The 20,295-nt window shown below is 40.5% G+C and overlaps 1 protein-coding gene across 1 annotated transcript in view; it reads right to left on the bottom strand.

The window, feature by feature from the left end:
* PANK1 (pantothenate kinase 1) overlaps window positions 1-20,295 on the bottom strand; it is a 57,577-nt gene that overhangs the window by 10,660 nt on the left and 26,622 nt on the right. The window contains exons 2-3 of the mRNA XM_038578167.1: window positions 12,837-13,189; window positions 3,138-3,391 (exon numbers count right to left, since the gene is read on the bottom strand). Of these exons, the coding sequence (XP_038434095.1) occupies window positions 3,138-3,391; window positions 12,837-13,189 (607 nt within the window). The remainder of the gene's footprint in view (window positions 1-3,137; window positions 3,392-12,836; window positions 13,190-20,295) is intronic.

Raw genomic sequence — 20,295 nt, forward strand, 5'->3', positions numbered from 1 at the left:
TGAGTGAGAACGGACAAGTGCTTTGTGTGACTGGAAGATGACCGATGACTCCAGACAAAGCATGGGAGCTGCGTGGGGAAAGCAAGCATGCATTTGCACAGCTGGCACGCTGCAGATAGGAGGAAAGAATGCACAGTCGCAAAAGAGCACTTTATTCATATCCTCAACCTGCTAACCGGTGTTTAACCAATGTGGTTCTCTCACTCATAATCGGATACATCTGTTTGTTTCAGCAGACACAGTAAGACCCTCAGCATATCGGAGACAAAAGCATATGGCTTAGAGACAGCTGTTGAATAGCATCATTACTTTTTGAAAAACCCAACAACCTTGTGGTGAGGGATTTTAGGGAAAAGTAGAAGAAACCTTCAATTACTGAGTGCTTGTGCTCTTAAAATAGATTCCAAAACAATGAGACGAGCTGTACTACTTCTTTCACCAAAGTTTCAAAATTCTTTACATTCGATAATCTGCACATTGCAACAGTGTTGGCTTTAAAGTCCTCTTTTTTCTCTGGCTGCTACAATAAAATTAGAGTACTGTCAATAGAAAAAAAGTGTTGCTCCTTAATCTAAAATGCAATCAAATCACACATAGCATGAAACAAACCATTTAAAACCAGATGTCTAAAAGAAAACTGATCTTCTGGAATGACGTGGCTTCCTAAAAATAAAAATGTCCAAGGAGAGAATAGGGCATAATATAATAACAAAAACCCTGGAGTTACACCTGTCAGCTCACAATAGCAGTAATAAACATAAAGCTGAAGCTATTTGCTCGGATCAGTGATTCCCAAAGTGTGTTCCACACACTGATGTTCGCTGCTCACCGTAATGGTTTGTATTAGTGGTTTTGTAACTTAGATCAAAAGAAGCCTTTGGCAGAACAACTCTGGTTGGACAGGGAGGAGCTGCAGCCCACAGAGTGGACGTTTCCTTCCCTTCCCCTGCCTGTGGCAGCCCCAGAAAGAGCTTTCTATTTACCTCCAGTCTGCTGTAGCACATTTCCAAAATTACTAGTTGAAAAGCACTTGCAGGGTAACTTAGACATCCAGACAGGATTTGTTGAGGATTGCAAAACATTGGTCATTAATGGGCATTTACCAAATAGCTGGAATTTATGAGCATGATTACACATGTAATAGAAGCCAAACACCACAGTGAGTTCATTAGCTGCTGTTAAAGATGATCCAGTTTCATGGAACTTCCAAGTTTGAGAAAATACAAAATGTGATGTGATTCATGATTTCGCTAAGTGTTAATCAATGAAATGATAAATACCTCTCATCGAGGATAGTGTTTAGCTTGTTGTTACCTTGGGACTAGCTCTATCAATTCAGTGACTCTTTCTGGGGTAAAGTCTGGAGTTACTTCAAAATTGTACTCTAATGAGATCGCCATCTAAGGTAAAACTAGCTTGGTTGAAATATTCATTTATCTTTGATGCTCCCGACAGTCCCAGTGAAGCCCTGGGACAGTTGTGATTTTTCTGTGTGCAAGAAAGCTTAGTTCTGTATGCTCGGTGAGAAAAGGTATACCTAAGGGTAATTAACATCCTATATTCTGAACATAAGCAGGATTTAGTGAGGGTGTGTGTGTGCGCGCGCTTGCGCACCAGGGTTTCTCAATAGAAGTACTATATTGACTTCTGAGGCTCAATACTTTTTTTTGTTTTTTGTTGTTATCTGTGCATTGCAGATATTTAGCAGTACCCCTGACCTCTAGCTACTAAATGCCAGTAGCACCCACCTCCAATAGGGACGGCCAAAAAATGTGTCCAGGCATTGCCAAAATTCCCCCCGGGGCGGGTGGGGGTGGGCAGGGAAGGCTAAATCTTCCCTTCCCGGGTGGTGAGTCACTGAGGCAGACCCATTACAGGTCATGGATATACAGTAGCAAAACAGTGCTGTTTCTCCTAATGGATGAGGGAGGAGTGCAGCAGACTTTCAGGGCTGGAAATGTCCACAGACACTATCTAAGAAATGACCCCCTTCGTGGCACAAACAAGGACGTGGAGGCCCAGAGGAGGAGTTACATGATATCTTCATCTTTAAAAACCAGTGGTTTAAAAAAACAAAACAAAACAAAACAAAACAAAAAACCAGTGGTTTCTGGGATGCCTGGGTGGCTCAGCAGTTGAGCATCTGCCTTTGGATCGGGGCGTGATCCTGGGGTCCCGGGACAGAGTTCCACAGCAGGCTCCCCTCTGGGAGCGTGCATCTCCCTCTGCCTATGTCTCTGCCTCTCTCTGTGTGTCTCTCATGAATAAATAAAATCTTAAAAAAAAAAAAAAGGAAAAACAAACAAAAAAAACCAATGGTTTCAACATCACGTCCCAAAGCACATTCCACATGGCACTAGTTCCTTAAGTCATTCCTCTAAAAACGGGTTCTGTGGTCTCGTAAGTGGGAGAAACACTTCATACCATATCCTTCACTTGCAAGTAAGAAAAACTTTTAAAAATTACATTTACACTAGGACGTCTCAAAGATTTCTGACCCTGGATCCTCTTCCCATGTCCGATTGCTACTAACAGGAAGCTGAGCGCCTCTGCCCTTAGGGCGTGTATGTGCTAACAACCAGGTACTCTGCCCCTCTTGCCACCTGTCAGTGGCACTCCGAAATTCCTTTAAGAGGCATGCCAACTATTCCAGTTTTCAGGTGGAACATTTAACTGAGGGTAAAAAACCTTTTTTTTTTTTTTTGGTAAAGCCAGTTTGGTTTACTGGTTGAAATGACAGATGATTTCAAGCAATTCATCCTGTGCTAGGCACCAAGGAAATTCTAAAAGAAGGATTCTTTGAAGCCCTCTCTGACCATCCCAGGCATCCTTTCTTCTGGATCCTACTTTCTTACGGTCCCTGCCATTCATCTGGCACTTAACACATACTGCTTTTTGGGTTTGGTGGGTGTGGCCTTCTTCCCTCAACCTGACTAGTTTTCAGCAGGCTAAGGATTATGTTTTATGAACCTTCACATAAATTATCCTCTTGCTATGTTAACATATGCAATAAATCCTTTTTAAGATCTTACTTTTAAAAGTGTGTTCAACACAAATAATCTTTTTATAAACTGGGCTTCAAGATAGAGGTCTGGGTTTAAGTACAGAAAGGTTCTCCTAGCAGAAACCATGTTTACCTGGTCCCTGTAACTCTTTTATAGTTGTCCTTGGAGTATACTGCTAGAATGCTGACACCTGAGCCCATGTTCACCAGCAACATAGGGTATGGGTTATCAAGGCAGTAAGGCTTTTTTTGACACAATTCAGGATTTGTGGGATTTTCAAAATAGTAACATTCCGGCTTGCCGTTGAAGCCGACGGAGTCAACATAAAGCAGGCCCTGAATCAGACAGTCCAGTTCATCCAGTTTATGGAGCTGCAGGTCAGCAATCTGAAAGAGAACAAAACCTCGTGAGAGAGGCTATGACTACCTTAGGGGCTTTTAGCTGTACTGAAAATATGTCATTAACAGTAAAAGCATGGAAACGTCTTTAAAACTCCAAGTTGTGAAACCTTGTTAATGATTAGCCACTCAAAAAATAATAATAATAATTAGCCACTCAGGGACGCCTGGGTGGCTCAGCAGTTGAGCCTTTGCCTGGCTCAGGGCGTGATCCCGGAATCCCGGAGTCCCAGAATCGAGTCCCATATCAGACTCCCTGCATGGAGCCTGCTTATCCCTCTGCCTGGGTCTCTGCCTCTCTCTCTCTCTCAATCTCTCTCTCTCTCTCTGTCTCTCATGAAGAAATAAATAAAATCTTAAAAAAAAATAATTAGCCACTCTGCCAGAAAAGTAGCCTTTGCTGGATATCATGTCTGCTCACAGTGGGAACTAAAGAACAGAAATGGCCTGGTTCCTGGTAAAGTATCCAGGAGCCCGTGTAATGAGTTGAACTGGTGGGCCCTAAGAGGTATGGCCATGTCCTAATTTTTAGAACCTGTGAATGTTACCTGATTTTGAAAAAGGGTCTTCACAGATATGATTAAGTTAAGGATCCTGGGATGAAGAGAACATCGTGGATTATCTGTGTAGACCCTAAATCCACTGACAAGCTTCCTTATGAAACACAGGAAAGATCTGATGGACAGAGGTGAAGGACATATGAAGATGAAGGCAGAGATTGTAGTACTCCACGACAGGTCAAGGGATGCCAACAGCCACCAGAAGCTGGAAGAGGCAAGGAATGGAACCTGCCTGAGAGCCTTGAAAGGAGGTGTGGTCCTGTCAATACCTCGATTTTGTTCTCTAGAACTATGACTGAATACATTCTTATCGTTCTAAGCTACTGCGTTTGTGGTTATTCGTTAGGGCAGCCACAGGAAACCAATACAGCATATACTAAGCCCAGGGCTCTACTGTAGGGGGAGGAGAGTGAGAATGTTCTGAAAGCAGAAACCCACACTTCCCACACACGAGGTCCTCAGCAAGGCCTGGTGAGCCTGGACCCTGGAGACAATTCCCTTTGAGCCTACACAACCCAACTGTCCTCTTCCCAAGCCCGGGTTTTGTAGGTAGATAGACCCGGCTTTGAATTCTAGCTCTAACACTTAACCGAGGTTTGTGGGGCAAGTTTAACTTGAGAAGCCTCAGTTGCCTCTCTGTAAAATGGGGATAATACTCACTGTACAGTGTGGTTGTAAAGATTTCATGATAATAATATATGTACAAAGAGCTCAAAACATGTTGGCTCTTTTATGAATAGTGGGGGTGGCCCAAAGTGTCTTTTCATGATCCCATGAGAAAAACTCCCATTCTCCCAGGTATAGGGGGAAAAAAAGTAGATGAGGATGAATTGGCTGTGGGATAGATGTAGGGGAGATAGATTGGCCACTTTGCATCCTCAAAAGTTTAATTCTTGGTCTCCAAGAATAATATTATTGCCAGTCTACATGCTTGGGTTGACGATCATTTCTCATAGACAAAATAATAATAATAATAATAATAATAATCTAATAATCACCAACATGACACTAAAGCAACAAAGGAAGACAATTTGTAAGGACTATCTTAAATTAAAAAAAATCTTTAAGAAGGGCAGCCCCAGTGGCCCAGCGGTTTTGGCGCCACCTTCGGCCCCGGGTGTGATCCTGGACCTCAACCCAGGATTGAGTCCCACGTCAGGTTCCCTGAATGGAGCCTACTTCTCTCCCTCTCCCTCTGCCTGTGTCTCTGCGTCTCTCTCTCTCTCTCTCTCTCTCTGTCATGAATAAATAAATAAAATCTTTAAAAAAATCTTTAAGAAAATAATACCTAATATTTATTGTTTATTACACCCCAAGAACGTGTAGTATATCATTTAATTCTCAAAAAATTCTCTAAGTAGGTGTTTTATCCACTTTATGGTTAAGGCTCTCAGAGCTTCAACAACTTTCCCTGAGTGATATAACTAGCAAATAGCTCCCAGGGACTCACTGTTCTCTTGTCTTCATAATGTGTAGTGCTTCTGGGATCTGGAAATGACCTAAACAAGTACTACCCTAGGATACTTTGCTAAAGAGGCATCATCTTCATTACAAAAGTTAATAGCTGGAAGAACACTTCTGACTTCATATCACTCATCTGAATGTCCCATTCAACTAACTCCACAAAATCTACACCTAATGAACAGAATTAGTTTGAATAGAATACCAGCATGATGGTATAAGTTTTCTTGATACAAAGAAACAACCATTCTGGTTTGTTTGTTTGTTTTAATTTAGAGATCTCACTGACTTTATTCAATGACTCATGAATTGGGCAGCATACCATCTAGCAAGTAGAAAGGAAATCCCTAGAAACAATCATCGTAAATGACACCTGCTGATAAAGTATATCTATCTTATAAATGATTCCAAACTTTTCATTTTTTACTGAGTGAATATTTTGGGCGAGATCCAAGTAAATACCCATGTCTTAAGGGGGTAATACTTTAGGTATAAAACTATCTGGAGACCTGAAAGGCTGTAGTGAGACACTGTTGTGTAAATGCCATCTTTGTCCTCCATTCTTCGGCCCTAATTAACCTCTTCCACTTACAGCACTAATTAGAACCTGGCTAGTTTTCTGGTTCATCAGGTGCCCCTGAGCACGATGCTCAAAGGCCTGTCCCATAATAATAGCTTAATAAATATTTGTTAAGTGGGACAGGGAAAGTTGTCACTTCTTAGATCAAGCCAAACTGAAAAGTAGCAATTTCATCAGATAGTTGTGGGACCATAGGTTAACCTGCTTAAAAATTAATCAGAGGCCCATCAACAATATTGACAGCCAGGCCCAGAGACAACATCACAAACACAAGACAGAGACACAGTATGTCTACCTAGACATCCTGAACCTATGCTGTGGAAAAAGAAAAAAACCTATCAAGGCAAATAAACTAAGCACATACAACTTTGATCTGAAAGGAAACACTGTTATCTTTCTCATCAAACTCAGCTTCAAATAAAGTGCCAGCAGCAAACAAACATCTGTGCTGTACATTTTACTGCAGGATGGATATTTCTTTTTTTTTTTTTTTTAAAGTAGACAAGTGCAATATTTATTTATTTATTTATTTTTAATTTTTATTTACCCGTGATAGTCACAGAGAGAGAGAGAGAATGAGGCAGAGACACAGGCAGAGGGAGAAGCAGGCTCCATGCACCGGGAGCCCGACGTGGGATTCGATCCCGGGTCTCCAGGATCGCGCCCTGGGCCAAAGGCAGGCGCCAAACCGCTGCGCCACCCAGGGATCCCAGGATGGATATTTCTGAAGCCTGGTCATGCATTCCCAAACTGGGAAAGAGAAATATTTGTCACTTCCACTGAGACCTTAGAGACCTCCCTCAAAAGTTATCACCATACAGAGAAAAGCCCAGGCTCCCAAGTGTAAGCAAAGAGTCAAATCATTACTTGGATATTCAAACAGGCCATCTGAAATTCAGAACAGGATGGGCATTGCTCCTCACAGGTTGTAGTTTGTAAATACAACAGAACTGACTTTGTGGAACATTCAGCACATTCAAATCCTAGCTATGAAAAACCCTCTTTCTCTGGGCTTAGTGTTCTTTCTATCAAGGGTAAGAAATGCAAATGCCTACAGGAGACAGTAAGGAAACCCCTGGAAACCTCAAAAGGCAAGAAGAAAAAGTGAAAGTGAGAACCTGGTTCATGGAAAGTCACTTTAATGGATATGGACAATAATAAATAAATGTACAATCTCTAAAAAAAAAATGAAAAAGAAAACATAAGAGTGAAGCCCTTAGCTAGAATGATGGGGATAGTAGTGTACAGGGGATTGTTGTGCATACACATATTTGCAATTTCACCTGCAGCTCATTGTTGCCATGTCAAAATGGAGGATCAGTGTAATTAATTAGCTGACACTAATTTATGTTTTTTGTTTTTGTTTTTTAAATATAGCAGGCCAACCAAACATATCTGTGGGCTGATTCTGACTTCCATCCTGTTAATTTTATAGATATTCTAATGCTAATTTCTATGATGGGTCTTTTTTAAAAATTTCATTCCCCTTAGCTACTTTTTAAAATTTAAATTCAATTAGCCAACATATAGTACATCATTAGTTTCAGAAGTAATGTTCAATAATTTATCAGTTGTGTAAATACCCGGTGCTCATCACATCACGTGCCCTCCCTAAAGTCCCTCACCCAATTACCCCATCCCCTCACCCACTGCCCCTCCAGCAACTCTCAGTTTGTTTCCTATCGTGAAGAGTCTCTCATGATGGATCTTAAATGATGACAGATCTGAAATATCAGATTCAGCAAACATGCAGATGAAGCTATAGCTAATGTGAACATAACCTTGTAACCAAGGTGTGCTTGTAAATGTTTAACAACCAGCTCTCTGGGAGCTAAAGCCCTGGTTTTGAGTATTTACCAATTTCTGTGGTATAATCGCCCCCATGATGGCTCCACTCCTAGAGATTCTGACTGCATTTCTAACAATATTCCAGGTGATGTTGATGCTGCTGGTCCCCCGACCACACAGTATTAGGAGTTGAAGAACTGCGATTAGTCCATGACCCAGGTACAGTGAGAAGAGGCATTTGATAAGGTCACATACTGTCCGTAATAGCGCTTGCCCTTGCTAATTCACAGGGCTATCTTCAAAAATCAAATGAGATACCTATGTGAAAATGTTTTGAAGATTTTAAAGAACTATATACATGGATTCTAATTATGTGAGAAGTAAAATAATTCGAGTCTTATCTCAAGATAAAATGCACTAATCTGCTAATCAAAACATTATTTCCACATTGAAGATTCTAATTTATAGAGGGAGCTCAGTGATTCCTGGATGCTAATACTGGGAAAAATATGGATCCCAAACACAAAGCATGCTCAGAATACGTTGTAAAAGGTTGTCTGTATGTTCTTCAGCTCAGTCTGTCAAAAATAACTAAATAAAGAGTTAAATAAATAAATCTGGTAAAAAAAAAAAAAAGTCCCAAGAGACTCCATAGCTACTCCTATGGGGGTATTCTAAGGACCTGTCCCAAACCAGTTATATTACTTCTCTGTAGTTGAGAAATAAGTCACCAAATTGTATTTCAGAAATGAATAAAATACATATTTGTATGATTCCTTATACTTCCCAAGGTGCTTTTGAGGACACTAGCTCCCTAAATCACACCGGAAGTGGCAGAAAAGGTTATCTTACTAAGCCAAGAATGATTCACATATAAAATAGTTGATTCTGAATTACAAATTTCACTCAGGGCTCTTTTCTCTAACCAAAGGAGACCTAGGAGACCTGAGAGAGATGAATTTCTAACATGTTCTGTGAGTAAGAAATATGACAAAGCCTCAAAGATGGCTTCTTCTTCCCTGCACCCAATGATAAAGAGGCCAAGTATCAAGCCAGACCCAAGTGGAGATATGACATGGTCTACCAAAAATTATGCTGCTACAATGACATGAATCAGTCCCTGGATTAATAATAGGAACCAAGCTAATAAAAGTCCTTGAGTGGTCCATTTAGATTTAGAGATTCACATATCCACAATTGTCCTCCCTCTTCCTGAGATTTTTTTCTCCAGTATTCTTAACTTTTTTAGATTGTTTCCTTAGAGATTTCTGGTTTAAGTTAAAAGGCCAATTCTTCAGCTCTCACACCTTGAGAAAAATATAATAAAGCAACCAAAATATCCTTTTCTGTTCCCTAAATCTCATTCAACCAATAAGATTATTGCTATTCCCCGTTTGTTAGGGGATATGTCTTTTTTGAAAAGTAAGTCATAAAAGTAAGAAAAGTAAGACAGTAAGAGTCACTTCTAACTTCTAGTTAAAGTTAGTCTTACACTGAACAAAACTCCCAAGGAAAAGTATCTATTATAATGAAGAGTTAGCTGGACAAAAAGGATGTTTTGTTTTGTTTTGTTTTGTTTTTCCCATACGTTCTCTATTATTGGAATATTTTGCATTTTAAAGAACTCTTACTGAAGTTAGGAAGTGTAGTTGTGGATGAAAATATTAGATTTGGTACATAAGAACACACTAGTGTGTTCTTCAAAATAAAACTCACAGAATAGAGACAGGGGATAGCTAAGTCTTCCCCTTAAGGATCATTTTCTTCAATGGTGGGATTCCTCATTGGCTTTTCAGTTTCTTAGACCATTTATAGTTAGATTACGTTTTTCTTTGGTGTCCCACTTTGGTGTATCATTAATTCAGAAAGCTAAATTTTGCCAGTCAGAAGTTTATTTGTGACAGTGATCCTAAAACATTAAAAGAAGCAGAAAGGAAACAAGGAAGGAAGAGAGGGAAGGAAAAAAGAAATGCCGTTTTGTTTGGTTGAAAGTCTTCTACACAGGGGTCTAACTTAATGATTGTCTCATGGTTTATAGCTCTCTCTTGTACATTTGAAATTGGATGAAGACTAGTTGACATTGAGGATTTAAGTATATTTACTATACATAAAAAGGACATAGTCATTAGATGTAATAATTGCTAATGATTCAGGGTCTCTTGAATGTCTTTTAGTTAGCTCTAATTACTCAGGTTTTTAAAACATTTCTGTAAAGCCGTCTTATACCAAAAAGTGATTTTATAGCAATGACAGGACTTTATATTATATATATGCGCATTGCTTTACTTTGTCAGAATGCTTACTATATATAGTAGTAAATATTGATCATTTGCAACCATGTAAGCACCTTTAGTTTTCTATTCTGGAAAGGAGAGGTGGGAAGAGCTTGGCTTTAGCACACCTAAGGATCTTAGCACTTACTATTCCCTCTGCTTAAAATACCCTTCCCCGGATACTGGCCTGCTTTGCTTTGTTACTTCTGGTTCCTGCTCCAATGTTACCTTATCACACTAAAGCCCTCCCAACCCTCCTAACCCCTTTTACCCTGCCTTTTTTACCTTCACACACACACACACACACACACACACACACACACACACACACGAGATAGATAGGATATATGGTATATTCTGTACTTTTATATTCATCTGTTTATTTAATTACTGACCAGACTCCACACTAGAATATAAGCTCCTGGAGGGCAGGGCCTTTGTTTTGTTCCTAACAGTACTTGGCACACAGAAGGAGCACAACAAATACTTGTTGGATGAGTGAATGAATGCCTAGGAAAGAGGATGATAAGACCTATCCATCCTCATAGACTTTGGAAGGATAAAGGCACATTCACTTAGTGCACTGACAAATAGGCTATAGGAAGAGATCAGTTCTGTCTTCACTTTATCTAAGACTGAGCATGGAAACAGGAGGCAGCCCTCTTCTTTCTTTTATGGATATATGTCCCTAGCAGGCCAAGCTGTTTGGTAAATACTCCAGACTTGCTCACTGCTCCAGTCTATTCATTAGGGTCCAGAAGCTGCCTGAAGGAGTAGAGGCTTCTTTACCTTGGTTATAAGAAAATATGACCTATCTCAGTTCAGAACCTTGAGAAACACCTTGCTCACAGCCAACATCTATTGAGTAACTTTCTCCCAGAATGTACATTACCCTAATGAGGAACGGAGGCAGTGAGGATGTTGCATAAATGATCCAGGTCACCTGGGTTCACTTTAGGCTCCTTAGTGAAGGTGTCCCCCGATAGGGTAACCTGGCGAACTCCTAGCATTAGGCTGGGTGAGCAAATTCTTCTGAATTAGAATTGAGCTGACACCCTAGCTCTGACTAGGAGGCATTACTAGAGCCTCTTAAGCTCTCTTTAGCTTTAATTTCCTTATCCAAGTAGCACAAGAATGCTATACTTCCCGGTCTCCAAAGGTGACTTCAGGTTCTAATGTCCTAAAACTCCTCCCTCCTCTCTTCACTTTACTGCCACCTTTTTGCAGATGATAATACTGAAGGCTCCAGATGGGATATGTCTCACCCAAAGTCATCCAGCTAGTTAAATGCAGAGACAACACTAGAATTCAGGTTCAATGCTTTTCCAACTATGAACTCAAATTTAATTTTCATGCCCCCCCCCCAAAAAAAATAATTTTCATGCCCCTGGACCTCAGCCTTTTCAGTTTCAAAACTCTTTGATCTTTGGGCCCCTTTACTGGGAAAAAGATGCTATGAATCGTTTAGGTGACAATCAAATTCCACTGATGTGTTGGGAAAAGGAACACAGGAGGAAAAGCCAAAACCTGGTATCATGAGTCTCATCCAGGATACTGTGCTATGACTCCATTGCCAGCTCCTCTAGAAACTACTTGGTACAATCAATGGGATAAATGATGTTACTTTTTATGATACAAAAAAAATTTGCATTCATAGCTTTTTAAAATGCCATGAATAATGTATTGATTCATTAAGAACATAATAATGGATGTGTGTCCAGCAAGACTGGATTACACTAGTTCCATGACAGAATGCCAGTAATTTGCACTCCAGGCTTTGAAAAAGTGTATTTTACAACTTATCTCACTGTATTTTTCAACTTTCTGGCAAGACTAACCCCCAAATCTTCCAAACTTTTCTTCTCTAATGGCCAGTCATTTCTGTTGAACCTAGCTAACTATTTTCTCTTTGTTTTCTACATCTTTTATTGCACTTTATTCTCATTTTATTTCCTGTTAGTTGAGGCTGGACAGTGCAGAGATTATCTTGACTGTAAAGATGTAGAAATTGGAACACACAATTGTTAAGAGATTGCTAAATAAAGAGAAACATGAGATATCTTACTCATCCATGTCCTCCGTTTAGCCAAATTTGTCAAACGTAAATGAGCAATGCAGAGCTGGTATAGACTGCTACTCAGGAGACAGCATTGTTCTTATTATGTAAATCCACACACCTGAAATCTTACTATTAAAGGAAGTCACCTATAAATAATACCAAATGTTTTGCTTTTGTTTCAAACAAAACTTCTGAATGACATTCATAAAACAGAAAAGACACTTAGAGCGAACAACGGGTAGACAGCAGTAATCCTTTCTTAGAGGAGTTACAGAAAGCCTTTCTGGCAGGCCTGCATCTCTACAGCTATAAAAGCGGGATGATGATTATGCTTTTCATGACACCACGGTAAGAATCTGGAAAACTCTAAAACACTTCCGAAAGGGAATGATACCATCTTATCTTTAGCATATCGTGCAGCCATAACTATAAGAAAAATGATGATGAGAGCTAATATTTTTTATAAGCATTTGCTAAGAAGTGCTGGGTCCATAGGATCTCACCTAATCCACTCTGTAACACCCCTACGGGCACAAACTATTCATACACAGGAGGAACTGAGTCACAGAGAGGTGAAGGTACCCTGTCCACAGTCCCAAGGCTAGCAGTCAAGTTCTTCCCTATGAGAAGCCATGCATTTGGACATGGGAGAGGCTTGCTTTCCTTCTCTGAGAGGGGGTTTTGCTGTGTAACAAGCTCAAACCTGACATACCGTTCTGAAGTCCTTTTCAAACTTGAAAGCCCCGCCTCCGGTGGCGCAGAGGGTGGTGTGAAGGCTGGAGAAGTTCTTCTCGCTGCCCATCTGAATGAACCTGTGCATGGCACAGCTGGGGAAGCGGATGAAGTGCAGGTTCCCTTTGCGCCCACACATGGTCAAATTTTTCAGTTCTAAGTGAACGTCTCGGATCCCGGTTTTCCCATAAGCCGTATTAGAAGTCAAATACTTCCTGATGCTCTTCAGGTTCTCCACCTCCTCTTGTTCCTCTTCAGCTGTAATATCCTTCGGTTCGAAGTAGACCAATTTAACCAGCGTTCCACCGATATCCATGCCGAACCATGGGAATGCTGGAGGACAGAAAGACAGTACTGTTGAATTCTATGCTTTTAAAGAGATGCTCAGTTTCTGAATATTCGAAAATAAAATGCAGCGACATCACCTCTGTATGTGCACTGAACATCCAATTCCCCTTACTTCCACGGTATGTGCCTAAGAGACAGGCAAGGAGAAACCCACCATTTAGATGGTGCCGGGGACTCTGTCTACACTCCACTCAGAGTCTGCCTCAGGACTGAGGCTGAGAAGAGGAACAGGACTTTGCAGTGCCCTAGGCCAATCTCAATTCCCAGTGCTTCTCAGGGCTCGAGTATCTTCTCAAGCTGAGTACAATTCCAATTCTTAAAGATCTATTTTTGCATACATCACAGCTCCTAAATGCGAGCTATTTTTTTTTTTTAAATGCTAGCTATTTTATCAGAATCTCAGCCAAAGAAACAGTGATCTGTTCCAATGCTGGGGAAAAACTGGCTATGCTAGGTGTACCACGAGGCGGGTTGGTCTCTAACCCACTTGGCCCACTCCTAGGGTACTTTTCAAAGACAACTGTTATAGCGTTCAATTTTTGCCTCCACAAGCTAACTGTGTAAGACATGAGTCTGCTGCTTTAGTCTACAGAATAGGCAGGAAGGAGGAAGGGAGAGTAGGTTGAGAGAGATGATGACCCTATGGTGGCATAAATCTAAAAAGAACAGTTCCCATTATAGTGTGTTTCTTTTTCATGAAGCAGAAACACTACCTTCGCATCCTGAGTCGCCTCTTCTCTCCCACAGGTTGATTTAATTCAGGGGTGCAATTTGGGCATGAGTATTTTCTGAAAGTTCCCTCATGGTCGCAATCTGTAGGCTTAGGAATTGCTGAACCAGAAGAACCTTGGCCTCTGACAGGCAAGCCCACCAATAAGCATAGTTCCTGACCAGGTCTACAACATGAAGGCATGCCTTTAGGGAATGATGTGTGTGTGTGTACATTTTATATATATAAGCTTATATATATATAAAATCTACTCCAGATGTTTATCTATAACAAGATAAATCTCCATAATAGTTATTTTTATTGTTATTAAAAGAACAGGCTGAGCTCCCTGAACAGGCCAACTTCATTTAGAGGTGACCTAGAAAGTTACTGCTGTGTTGTCAGATGCTTGCTCTGTGATGAACACATAGCAAACCCAAATGAGACTGCAAAATCTGGGGTCTCCCTTTTCATTTCCTTCAGCAGACTCCATGGGCTAAATCTGCAACTGTAATATTAAAGCAGAGTTTAAAGATACAGGGAGCTCAAATGACTTCTTTCCAAAAGTTTATTTTATTCATCCCTGGAGAACATCCATATGAGCCCTAGTCAAGTTGTGCATGTCACACCCAGAGATAACATTGCCAGGAACACAGGGGAGACCTCCAGAAGTTTTTTCTGTGCTGCCCTACTACTTAGCCCTTTAAATCAGTAAGTTAGGGAGGGTGGAGGGGGCGGTACATAGCAGGAAGCCATTCCTGTACATGCAATTATTTCTCCAGTGCTTCAAGTTGTCATTTTAGCTGTAATCCAAGCCAGCGGCTCCACCCTTGGAAGCAGTAACTCTTAACAAATATAGAAAAATAAAATCCGGGCGGCCCAGGTGGCCCAGCGGTTTAGCGCCGCCTTCAGCCCAGGGTGTGATTCTAGAGACCCGGGATCGAATCCCACATCGGGCTCCCTACATGGAGCCTGCTTCTCCCTCTGCCTCTCTCTCTCTCTCTCTGTCATGAATAAATAAATAAAATCTTTAAAAAATAATAAAAATAAAATCCCAAGTTCCCCAAAAGTTTAAGAGCAGCAGATTCCATTGACAAGACCAAGTTAACAAATCTATTATAATTGTGGAAGTTTGCAAAGCAAATCCCCCACAGCCCAGTGCAGGTTGGGAAGCTTGCTTGTCCTAGCAGGGTAGTAGAAAACTGGAAATAGTTCATCCCTACCAGTCAATTCAACTCACAAATGACATTTCATGGTCCATTCTCTAAAACATCAGCATGGCCCACAGTTTAAGGTAATAGGTAAAACCTCAAGTCAGAATTCACAGCTGCTTCCCATAAAGAGCAGTCAGTAACCAGCTCACTGTCACTCCCTCCACCTCTCAATTCCCTTCCACATCTCAATTCCCTTATCTGTGAAAGGAATGGATTGCAGTAGAAAGGTCTCCAGTTCTCTCCCTACTATAAACTTCCGATGGATTCCTTCAGAGGTATAAAAAAATCACAACCACCTCCAATCATGTAGGCTGGCCAGAGCCCTAGTTTTAATCTCCACTGAAATACTTTATGACATGTCAAAAAGTGCCTGGGCTATGCAATTAGTGTTGCAGGTATAATCCATTCTTATCAGAGCAGGAAAGACACTTACTACTGGATAGGATGGGAGAAGGGTATTCTGGAACATTGCCAGGCTAATCATTTTGAAGAACTTGGGGAAAGTCCTATTAAAATTAAAAGCACACCTACATTTTTAACCCAGCTAATTCCTCTTCTGGACCATATTTAAAAAGCATGAGGATTTGAGGATAGGTATGACCCAGCAATTACACTACTAGGTATTTATCCAAAGGATACAAACACCATGTTCTGAAGGGGTGCCTGCACCCCAATGTTTATAGCAGCAATGTTCACAACAGTTAAAATCTGGAAAGAGCCCAGATGTCCACTGGCAGATGATGGATAAAGAAGATGTGATATAATACATACAATAAAATATTACTTAGCCACCAGAAGGAATGCAATCTTGCCATTTCTAATGATATGAATGGAACAAAAGAGTATTATGCTAAGCAAAATAAGTCAGAGAAATGCCATATGATTTCACTCATATGCGAAATTTAAGAAACAAAACATGAACATAGGGAAAAGGAAGGAAAAATAAAATAAGATAAAAACAGAGAGGGAGGCAAACCACAAGAGACTCTTAACTCTGGGAAACTAACTGAGGGTCGCTGGAGGGGAGGGGGCTAGGGGGATGTGTGATGGGCATAAAGGAGGGCACTTGATGAAATGAGCTCTGGGTGTTATATGCAACTGATGAATTACTAAATTCTACTCCGGAACGAATAATACACTGTATGTTAACTAAATTGAACTTAAGGAAAAAAGAAAAAAAAAAGTTCATTGCAACACCCTTTACGGTGATCACATTAAAAAAATAAATAAAAACAGGGGCTTCTGGCTGACTCAATCAGAAGAGCACGTGACTCCAGATTCATAAATTCAAGCCCTATATTGGGTGTAGAGATTACTTAAGTGAATTAAAAAAAAACAAAACCACAAAAAAGAAAAATCTGAAAACAAAGTACATGTGACAGGAAAAATGTTCAACAAAGTTTATTGTTTCCTTTTTTTTAAGTTCCTTTTTTATTTTTTTTTTAAGATTTTACTTATTTATTTGACAGAGAATGCAAGCAGGGGGAGCAGCAGAGGGAGAGGGAGAAGCAGGCTCCCTACTGGGCAGGGAGCCCCACTTGGGGCTCGGTCCCAGAGTCCTGAGATCATGACCTGAACCGAAGGCAGATGCCTGAGCCACCCAGACATCCCCTACGTTTATTATTTCCAAACCATGGAATACTGGGCACCCATTGAAAAGAATGAATGAGACCTATATCAGTTGTCTGAAGGGATATCCTTAAGCTTCTGTTAATGAGAAAAGTAAAAGATGCCTAGAAGTATAAATAACTTATTTACACCTTATTTGGTTTGAAAAAAAAAGGAGGGAAGGAAGGCAGGAAAGAAGTAAAGCAGGTGGAAGGGAGACCACTATATTTATGATTGTATGAGCCTGCGGAAAGATATAGAAGGCTATCCCTCCAGGTTAATATCTTTAGGAGGTGGCAGGATGGGCAGGCTGTATGGGTGGAGGCTAGAGGTTAGGGGAGGGGATGGAGAAAATTCTACAGACCATTTGGTAGATGCAGAAGTAAAACACAAACAAACAAAAGAACTCAGTGACAATAGAAAATAGGAGACATCTCAGCAAGGAGTGGACAGAACAGGCTGTGTGAAACCCAGGAAATAATCTGGTTCTGTAGTAGAAATCCAGTATTCACCCAGCCACAGCTGTCACCAGTCCTCTGAAATGAAGACTCCCTCCATGACTTTTTATTTGGTTGGCTACTGGTAAGTACAAGCAACTGCGAAGAGGTCTCACTTTTAAAAATGTGGCAGGGGACACCTAAACATTTGGTAAGTTATTTAGAATCCTGCTGTCTTTCCTGCTTTACTTCCTGTTCATTTCAAAGCTTTTGTTGGCAACTCAACAAAACAGTGGAGAAAAAGCATAGAATTCCGAAAATTCAGTTATATCAGCAGTTTTGCTTAAGGTATAAGGGAATAAAGATCGGAATGCTGCATTAGTTTAAATGGCAATAGAAATGCCTTTCACGTACTTATATTCATTCTCACCTTCATGTAAAAAATAAATGAAATAAATGCTCTTCTATTCACATTTTAATACTTGTATAGACATTGTCAGAATTTCTTGTATAGAAACTGTAAGATTGGGCAGCCCAGGTGGCTCGGTGGCTTAGCCTCTTCAGTCCAGGGTGTGGTCCTGGGGACCAGGATCAATCGAGTCCTGCTGTCAGGCTCCCTGCAGAGAGCCTGCTTCTCCCTCTTCCTCTGCCTGTGTGTGTCTCTCATAAATAAATAAATAAATAAATAAATAAATAAATAAATAAATAAATTCTTAAAAAAAAAAAAGAAACTCAGATTTTGAATGCACAGTTTTATTCATCTTCCTGATGTCAAGAATATCAACCATAAGCCATGGATGGAGATAAAAGACCAGGGAAAGAAAGAATATCCCAATGTAGCTATCAGCTATGATTCATGTGTTCTTTAATCCAGAATATCCAAATGCTTTGATAAATTCAGCTGAACCACTGATAAGTCTGTTCTGTGTTTGCCAGAAGTGATGCCGGTTCTAGATACAGAATGTCTGCATTCACCCTTTATTCCTTCAACCAGATGTCATTTTTTAAGAATTTCTAGAATATCCATCAAAGATGTTCAACAGGAGACAAGGCTTAAAGGACAAGGTGCTACAGATAAGTAGTGGATTTTAGGTCCATATTCTTTCAGCCTATTATAAAGAATAATAATAATAAGGAATAAAAAGAATTATTTCCTAAAGAAGTTCTTGCACAGGTGCACTCGGAAACATTCGCAAAGATGTTCACTGCAGCAATTTTTAGTAACAATGTAGACATCCATCACTATGTAAATAAAATGTAATATATGATGGAATACTACACAGCTATGAGAACCGATTAGATTTATAGATTAGATTTATAAGTCTCAAGATAGATAGAGTCCAGGGACGCCTGGGTAGCTCAGGGATTGAGTGTCTGCCTTTGGCTCAGGGCATAATCCCGGGATCCGGGATCCTGTTCCACCTCGGGCTCCTTACAGGCCTGTGTCTCTGCCTCTCTCTGTGTGTCTCTCATGAATAAATAAATAAAATATTTTTTTAAAAAAAAGTAGATAGAGCCCAAAACACAATGCTGAAGGAAAATTGCTTTAACAGTGAGCCAACGACATATAGGTTGTCACTCCCAAGTCAGAACATTTAATTACAAGCATGAGACCCTCCAGGGCTTTCTCACAGCGACGGAAGCATTCTAGATGTTGGTTGATCTGTCAGTTTAGGTCCTGGAGTGAGGATGTAGGCCGTCTTAAGTGCACATACGGCATTAGCACGAAATGAACCTTTGTTGTTTAACCCACTCAGCCTTGGTTATGGTCTGTTACTGCAACACACTGATTTGACTGGTACTTGAAATGGTGTTGTTTCAACAGCATTTGGAAGGCCAAGCAGCCAGGAGGGAGGAAACGGATTTTAGAGGCTGGCAAAGCATTCGGTAAAACCATCATGTATGATAATTTGGAAGGCGGATAATATACCTAGAGAATTAGTAGATATTGTGGAAGAGATGGAAAGCCAAATGTGAGTTGCATGTGTTAGTTACCATTGGCTGCATTTTACTTTTTAATTCTTATTTATTTATTTTAAAGGAGGCTCCCTACTTTCAATTTACAAACCTGAGATCAAGGGTTGCATGGGCTTCTGAATGAGCCAGCCAGGAGCCCCTGTTGGCTGCATTTTAATTTTTTTATTTTATTTTATTTATTTTTGATAGAGAGAGAGAGAGAGAGAGAGGCAGAGGCACAGGCAGAGGGAGAAGCAGGATCCATGCACCGGGAGCCCGACGTGGGACTCGATCCCCGGTCTCCAGGATCGCGCCCTGGGCCAAAGGCAGGCGCCAAACCGCTGCGCCACCCAGGGTTCTCTTGGCTGCATTTTAAAAGGTACACACAGAAATTGAGGGTTGCTGGAGGAGAGAGGGATGGGGGATGGGTAACTAACTGGGTGACAAGCATTAAAAAGGGCACCTGATGTAATGAGCACTGAGTGTTACATAACAACTGAAAGCCTCTGAAACTAACAATACACTATGTTAATTAATTGAATTTAAATATAAAAAATAAAAAGAAATTTACCATTAAAAAAAGTGTGCCCAGAAAGTAATTGACTGGTTTACAAACAAAAAGAAGAGAGAATAGGGTCCATTAAATCAGACTTGCAGGGTTGGAAAAAGCAGCTGTTTCTCTTCCCCAACAGATAAACAATGAAACAGAAATGAGAAAGGCTTTGCTTGCAAGAGGTCAATTAGCACTTAGTTGTGAGGCGAGGTTCAAAGCAGGAGAACTGGCTATCACACTCTTAACACTTTTAAAGGGTTATGAAGTCTCCAAGTAAAGATGCAGTTATGGTCAGGGCTTCTTAGTTAATTCTTTCAATTAGAATTCCTCAGGGAAAAAGAGATCGGAGGTGTGGCTTCCCCACCTAAGGCTGACAGGCTCAAAGTATCATCAATTAAGTCAATAAAGAAATGTTGAAAGCAAAACTACAAAAGCATCCAGTGAGCAGAAGTTTGCCAAGGACAGAGGCTGGGCATATGAAAATAAACTAGAGTTAAGTAGATAGGAAACTTACTTCCTTTTGAAAAGAGTTGTACTGCCAGCGAACGCCTGAGCCCCCAACCCTCTAACGTCAGCTGAAAAAGCATATTCTTCAGTCTCACTTTAGTTGTGAT

This window comes from Canis lupus, chromosome 28, assembly GCF_011100685.1.
Source record: "Canis lupus familiaris isolate Mischka breed German Shepherd chromosome 28, alternate assembly UU_Cfam_GSD_1.0, whole genome shotgun sequence".
NCBI classification, from domain to species: Eukaryota; Metazoa; Chordata; class Mammalia; order Carnivora; family Canidae; genus Canis; species Canis lupus.